The sequence below is a fragment of the Fragaria vesca genome, linkage group LG6 (assembly GCF_000184155.1).
Source record: "Fragaria vesca subsp. vesca linkage group LG6, FraVesHawaii_1.0, whole genome shotgun sequence".
Taxonomy (NCBI): Eukaryota; Viridiplantae; Streptophyta; class Magnoliopsida; order Rosales; family Rosaceae; genus Fragaria; species Fragaria vesca.
This window is the reverse complement of record NC_020496.1, coordinates 4,664,717-4,672,198: the sequence shown is the minus strand read 5'-3', so window position 1 is coordinate 4,672,198 and position 7,482 is coordinate 4,664,717. Positions and strand designations below refer to the sequence as shown.

General features: G+C 37.4%; 2 protein-coding genes across 2 annotated transcripts in view; one reads left to right on the top strand and one right to left on the bottom strand.

Moving 5' to 3' along the window:
* LOC101307222 (pre-mRNA-splicing factor SF2-like) overlaps positions 1-4,089 on the top strand; it is a 5,419-nt gene extending 1,330 nt beyond the window's left edge. The window contains exons 4-14 of the mRNA XM_004302336.1: positions 51-125; positions 223-328; positions 446-492; positions 621-678; positions 781-830; positions 931-987; positions 1,096-1,244; positions 1,351-1,413; positions 3,369-3,402; positions 3,538-3,596; positions 3,782-4,089. Of these exons, the coding sequence (XP_004302384.1) occupies positions 51-125; positions 223-328; positions 446-492; positions 621-678; positions 781-830; positions 931-987; positions 1,096-1,244; positions 1,351-1,413; positions 3,369-3,402; positions 3,538-3,549 (651 nt within the window). The 3' untranslated portion in view covers positions 3,550-3,596; positions 3,782-4,089. The remainder of the gene's footprint in view (positions 1-50; positions 126-222; positions 329-445; positions 493-620; positions 679-780; positions 831-930; positions 988-1,095; positions 1,245-1,350; positions 1,414-3,368; positions 3,403-3,537; positions 3,597-3,781) is intronic.
* Positions 4,090-4,293: 204 nt separating this feature from the next.
* Positions 4,294-5,541, bottom strand: LOC101311783. The gene is made up of 2 exons (XM_004304921.1): positions 5,166-5,541; positions 4,294-5,090 (listed from the first exon to the last, which is right to left on the bottom strand). Exons 1-2 carry the CDS (start codon positions 5,539-5,541, stop codon positions 4,294-4,296), a joined length of 1,173 nt encoding a protein of 390 aa, XP_004304969.1.
* Positions 5,542-7,482: the final 1,941 nt, after the last annotated feature.

Below are 7,482 nucleotides of genomic sequence, written 5' to 3'. Positions count from 1 at the left end.
TTATTTTCATAGTTTTCTAATGATGTTCATGTAATTCTGTATTTCTGCAGTTTGAAGATCCTCGTGATGCTGATGATGCGATTTATGGCCGGGATGGTTACAACTTTGATGGGTATCGCTTACGGGTTAGTCATAAATACTTGTGTGTTGCACCTTCTGTGCTTTTCATTTTACTACTTTGCCCTCTTGAAACATGTTTTTGTCTTTCATCCTACTTTACAGGTTGAATTAGCACATGGCAGATGTGGATATTCATCATCAGACCGATTCAGCAATTATAGTCGTAGTAGTAGTAGCCGTGGAGCTCCCCGCCGTTCTGAATATCGTGGTAGGAGGCCAATTAACTTACTATGTATTAACGCATCAGTTAGGGATCACAAATGAGTTTTAGTTTGCCGTCAAAGTCAAATACAATTAATTTGTTATATGTCATCCCACTATGCAGTGCTGGTCACTGGGTTGCCTGCTTCTGCTTCATGGCAGGATCTGAAAGTAAGTACACACTTGCTTTTATTATTACCTATGAGTGCTTTTACCCATTATTATACTTGAAGACGATAGCTGCTTTCAATGTTCTTGTAAAATGAGTACTTACTGCTGTTAGATGTATATATAATCAGGATCACATGCGTCAAGCTGGAGATGTCTGTTTTTCGCAAGTGTTCCGTGACCGTGGAGGTGAGTTCTAATGTCAATTTTTCAATCAAAAGTGATCAGCTTAGACCTTGGAATTTTACATTGTTTAGTAATTTGCTGAATTTTTGTATAATACCATTGTAGGCATGACAGGAGTTGTAGACTACACAAATTACGATGACATGAAATATGCAGTAAGTTAATACTGAAAATATAGGACACAACCTCTCTCTCTCTCTCTCTCTCTCTATATATATATATATATTAAAACAGTTGAATTTTGTTGCTCTGCAGATCAGGAAATTGGATGATTCTGAATTTAGAAATGCTTTTTCTCGGTCCTACATACGGGTAATGTCTTGTTTGCACTTTGATCTTTACCTGATTAGGCTATGAGATGCATACTGTACTAAGTTTCCTCTTTTTTTTTTTTTTTGGATTTCGGTCTGCTACTTACAGGTCGAGGAATATGATTCTAGTCGTGGGTACTCCAGGAGCCCCAGTTATGGCTCGAGACAAAGCTACTCTAGAAGTCCCAGTCGTAGTCCATATGTGTCGAGAAGTCGTAGTCGCAGTCGGAGTCGTAGCTTTGGGGGCCAGGGCAGAAGGTGCGTATCACTATTTTTTTAAATATTTTTATTTATTTAATTGGACAATCTTGTGTAAAAATTAGTCTTTTTCTATGCAACTTGACAAAGATTTATGCTGTTGCAGCCTTTCACCATATGTGGAATATACGCACCGCTCTCCGAGGTCTGCGTCACGTTCCCCTGCAAGGTACCTCCCATGCTACTGAACTTTGTAGTTTTCTTATTTTTTGGGGACAAAATGTAGCAGTTTGTGTACTTTGGTTTCGTCTTTTCGTACAGACATTCTTGCCTTTCCTTTCCCTTTAACTAATTGAGCATATTGGCATTGAAATGCTTATTTTTCTTCTGGCTCTTGCTGTTCTTTCAGCCGATTATTCTTATTTTTTTTTTTTCACCATTACATTATTTTTGAACCATATATCTAGATTCTTTAAACTGGTATCGAATTATATCTTCCACTAAAGTCTAGCAACATATCTTCAGAAAGGGTTTCCGCTTATAATAAGTGATATTGATGGTCTCTGTATACCTGTGAAACTTGAGCACTTATAATGTTTGCTTTAATGGCCATGTGGTGTGGTGATCTTTGCTCTAATGTTACATTTTGTGAAATAAGAGCCAGACGTATTATTATAATGAGAAGTGGACATTAGGTAAATCTTACTATATTTCCTTTGGAAATTGAGAGCGGAAAGTGTTTCGAATTTATGGTTTTGAAAAGCTGAAGTACATTCGAGTCTTGAAGGTTTCTGGATACCTCTAACAAACGTGATTGGATTCAAGTCTTGAGATGTTAGTTCAGTTTATATTATATATATATACACACACACACACAGACGTTATCAGGTGCGGACGTCCGCACCGTGCGGATGCCCCTCCTTTTGCCACCGGCGCGCCCTCGCCGGAGCCGTACGGTGGCGAACGGAGGGAAATCCGCACCGTAAGGCGGTGCGGACGTCCGTATCTGAAACGGACTGTATATATATATATTTATATATATTGTCTTCTCGTCTTATCCCTGATCTGTTGGCGGATCCCTTCCCAAGCATGCACCGCGTCTTATTTAATAGCCGATTTCTTTTCTTAATTGGAAAAATACTGAAAACTTAGGTTTTGAGTTATGCATTACATCTGTCATTACCATTGAACATGACCTATGTGTTTACAATATTACGGCTGCTATATTGTAGTCTCATACAACTTGAGTTGGTGACAGCTAACCTTCAGTAATTATCTTCCTCTAGTTGTTTCAGTAACTCCACTGTACTTTACCAATCGAGTTGCTTCGTTACCTCTTGGTAATTCAAGATCTTGGTCTTTCAGTTACCCTGAGTGCTACATCTCCCTTCTGCTTTTTTTGGCTGACAGGATAATAATGAGATTTGATGTCCGGTCATCTTTCCTGTCATAAGCATAATACTCGGAGTATATTTTTTGACAGGGAGTGTAGGATACTAGGATTGGTTATGATAAATTTTGCTTTCTTATCTGTGTCTTATTTTCAACCTTCCCATAATTGGGTTGCTACTAAAAGTGAGCTTTTTTGAAATTCACCAAACTTGTTGCCATCCTTTTCCTGATTTTTGTAACGGTGCAAGGGGTTGTCTTCATGGCTTTGTAAGTTCTCCTAATTAGTTGGTGAAGGTTGCCTTCTTTCTTGCTAGATCGGTTCTTCTGGAGGTGTCCTAGGAGTGGATGTTAGGAACTTGACGGGAAGTGGTGTTGATGCCTGCAACTCTTTTGGTTCAGGTAACACCAATTTGTTGATGAACACCCCTGAAAATAAAGGATAATATTTTTATTGAGTTCCAGTTCTAACTATCGTTATTGTGAGTTGGTGCTATAGCTATGGCTAAAGAAGTTGGTGCAGATTTTGTTAACTTGCAAGTAGGATTGTGGGTGTATGATCTCCTTTGGTTTATGATTGGATGTTGTGATGTGCTGGTGTTTTTATTTCTTACTTTTTTAGTTGGTTCGACTTTATAAGACTGCCGGAAAGATATGAGATGTGCCAAGGGACATGGGGCTAAAGGTCTATGATTTTACTGTTTGCTTCCCCTTCGATTATGGTTAGTTATGTCAGGACCTTGAGTCAGATGGTATACTGTTATTGAGATTGATTTGGTCTTAATATTATTGCAGATCTCGTTCAAGATCTAGATCTCCAGTTCGTTCCGTAAGTTCTCACCCTCGTTATTTCATCTAGTCTTTCATAAAAATAAAAAAAGAAAAGGAAAGAACATAATAGTCAAAGCCTGTATAGGCTCCTGGGTGGTTTCTACAACTGAAGTTGGTGCTTTGTACTTTGCAGCCTTATTATTGATCTCTGCGAAGATCGCCTTCAAGACAGAAGCGTATCCCGTTAGCGTGGTATGATACTTCCTTTTTAATTACAGAGATTTGATATTATTATTATTATTATTATAATTTTTTTTTAACCACTAAGCAGTAGACTTGTGCGTCTATCATGCATGGATTATTGATTTTTGGGGTACTTGGGTCATGTGCTTACAAGTGTTTCGAATCAGGTTCTGATAATAATTTGTGACCTCCAGGTGACATCTATAGGAGCCACTGTTGACTTGGGGGATTTCTGTTGGTAACGCCTTTTCAGTTGTTTTGGTGGACAATCGGACACCAGATAAAAGCGTGGAATGGAACTTAGGAACTTGATGTAGCACCTTATAGATATGGATAGGGATGCTCAGTATTGCATCAGGAATCTATTATCACCGTATTGAACTATTATCTCCTGTTTAACTGAAGTATATTGAGGAAGGTAATTGTCTTCTCTGTAGTGAAACTATTATTTTCTGTTTAACTGAAGTACATTAAGGTAATTGTGTTCATGTGTGTTGGTTATGTTTCTCGTTTCGTTTGCTGGTTTGGTGCCTGTTATTTTGCATTAATATCTGGATTAGGTTGCACAAGAGTGCAAGACCGGGAAAAGGACCCGAGTTTTGCTTATATGTTGATGCTTAACCAATACTAGTTCAGTCAGAAGGAATAAACAGCATGGTGATGGAACTCGCAATGTGAAATCACTAGGCTTTCTCAGAAACCCAAATCAAGAAATATCAGCACAAATTAGGTCCCTATTGAGTGGCGCTATACTATTTACAACAGGAATTGCATAGAAATAATCAGAAGCATAAATTGGAAAATACTTGGATGTTTTTGTTGCAAAGCTGTACAGGGCTACTCGTACACGCGGGGAAACCAAGAGACTCTGATTGCCTTCCCAAAGTACCAGTGACAAAGGTGACTCCATGATGTCAATTGATAGGTGCTTTATCCATTCACAAGTGAAACCATCAAACTTACCCATCACCCAGATTTCAAAGGGCTGGCTTCCTTCACGATGATAGCCAAAAACAGCAACGGAATTGTTCCACACTGCAAGCTCGAAGTCATGAGCTGGGTATCTATAGAGAGGATCAGGAGTCAATGCAGTATGGAAAACCCGATCGCTCGTGTCGAACCAAATGATTGCTGCCCTTCCCATTTCCTCAAGGCTATCGAACGATGACATGAACTCCTTCGAGATTTCTAGTGCTAAATAGTAACACTTACCCTTGAGATACACTTGAAAATTGTAAGGACGAAACATAGTAGTTTCGTTCTCCAAATTGTGAATGTTGATCTCTTCCCAAGAATCCGTTCTCATTGTGTACATCTCTGCTCTCTGAGGATAAAGAGTGAGACGTTCTTCTATACCACCGTCATTATAATGACCGTAACCTGCAACGACGACAATGAAGAAATCTTCCGAATTGGGATCATAGCCAAATGCTTCAGAACGGTACAACAGCTCACGGAGGCCAGGGAGGCAAGGCTCAGGTATGACCTTGAATTCCCTGATCGCTGGATTGTATTAGAAAAGGTCGCTTGGATGATAGAGAGTGAGACATATTATCCCACCACAGTGACCTACAATACCTGCACAATCAAAATTTGGACCAGGATTCTCAATAAATTGTGCCCTAGTTTTCAGACCAACTGCAGGCGGAAAATGGATGTCCTCGATTTCGTAATGTAGGTTATCCTCATCACCATTATTCTCATTGCGAAGAGTCAGCAAAGAATGAACCACATCTTCATTCCTAGTTTCTCTGTGGGTTACACAACGCCTTAGAAGGATAGTGGTGGAGGAGGTTTGGTTGTTGTGAAAATGGAAATGCTTGTCGACGACATGGCGACTATTGATCAGAGAATTCCATGACTTATGAATGCACTTGAATCGCATTAGAGATTTCGGAGGCAGCCTTAGAAAGATTTCTACCACCATCTCTCTTGGCAATTTGCATTCTGCCATTGTTTTTGGTTTCTTTACTTACTATACATAAGATGATGATTTCATCAAATACAGAAGATTATGAGCACCCAGGGAGGAAAACCCTTTATTGATTTATTTGCTTATTTAGCATTAACATGAATTATGGAAACTTAGCTTGAACTCTATTTATAGCCGTTGGTAGTGAGAGGCTTTAGCTTATTACGACCAACAAAAAAGCAAAGCCATTTCTCGAATTTTGTTTGATCCAATCATTCCTCTAGCTCCACATCAATCCTCGCCAATTGTATTTTGACTTAAGCAAATTTTTTAATTTAATGTTTCTTACTCTCCCAGGTGTTCGTTGGTAAGAGTCTTTAACATGAAATCTAATTTTGGGATTAAATCATGAACTTACCTAACCTTATATATTAAAGTAACTGTTTGCAATCACATATATTCCATTTCCAATTGTCTTTGTGTTGAATGCATATATGTTTTTCGATGAGAGAATGCTTATATGTTTTGGTGTTTTGGACGTACAGAATACATTTTATAATTCTAAGCATATCAGCTTATAAGAACTTGACAAAGGCTTGTTTACTGATATTAAAAACACAGTATAAATATATATAATGTGATTTGAGTTTAAGACATGTGTAAAAGCCTTAAGATAAATTTGTAGATAAGCTTTACATTTGAATTTGAAATCTAAATTGCAGTTGAGAGCAGTTTTATGACAAAGCAGTTAAGTTTGTGGCAGTTTCTTTATGGATGAAACTACCTACAATATGTTATATATATGTCTGTTAGTCCCTTCTTATGCACATCTGATTCTCATACTTAGTTCCATTACTAAGAGAACATAAAGGTGAAATAAAAAGAAGGCTGAATGGATAATCAAAGTGGTTCTGGTAAATTTCTGAGTTCATATTCATATATTCATGTTTAATGCAGATATAGGATAAATATTGTGTTTGCAATCCTGAGTACAATTGACATATAAACACTGAATGTTAGTTTACATGTATTGATCTAGTATAGATTTAATTAAAGAAAACTTACAATTGATATCAGAGCGACTATGCTCAGATCAATTGCATGTAAAAGAAACCTTTTCCTTTATAACTTGTATTCTGGGAATCTATATGTTTAATCCGCAATAAGCCAGAAAATACATGCTTATATATTGAAATATATATGTATGCTCGTTTATATGCCTATTCATCTGATGCAGTAATTTATATTATATCTTTTATATGAATATGCTGATGTTATAATTGATATGAATGATATAAATGGTGTATGCATTATGTGTTGCCATAGTGACCTGAAATGCATTGAATGGAATTGTACGTGTCATTCAGTTGATCTTTTGAACATTTGTGCTGCCATAGTGGCTAACAGGACTGCAGCAATTCCATCATCAAGAACAGATCTTAAACTTAAAATTAAATTTATTCTGGTTTCCATAGAGACTCAGTTTAGATATTTGGTTTTGTGATCTAGTATGTGTAAAGAGTAAATGGACATTCATATCAATAAAGATGTGTACACCACAAAGGTTGTCAGAGTCTTGAATTTGATAAGTTTCATATCACTGTATGCATATACATTTATATACTATATTTGGGACATTCAAATTTTTCTGGTATCAAGTTACACTGGATTAACTTGTTTGATCCTTTTTCACATACAGCTATGCAATTTCCAATGTCCATAAATCAGATTGAGCATCTGAATGGCTCAAACTTTCAGCAATGGAAATGTGACATAGAACTTAATCTGGGAATCTTGGATTTCGATCATGTGCTAAAGGAAGATCCACCATTAGCATTGGCTGAGAATGCAAGCACATATGCGAAAGAGAAGAATGATAACTGGTACAAGCACAACAAGATGGCACTGATAATGATCAAGAAGAGCATGATCAGTAGTGTGAGGGGTAGCATCCCAGATTCTGAAAATTGGCAAAAGTCTACA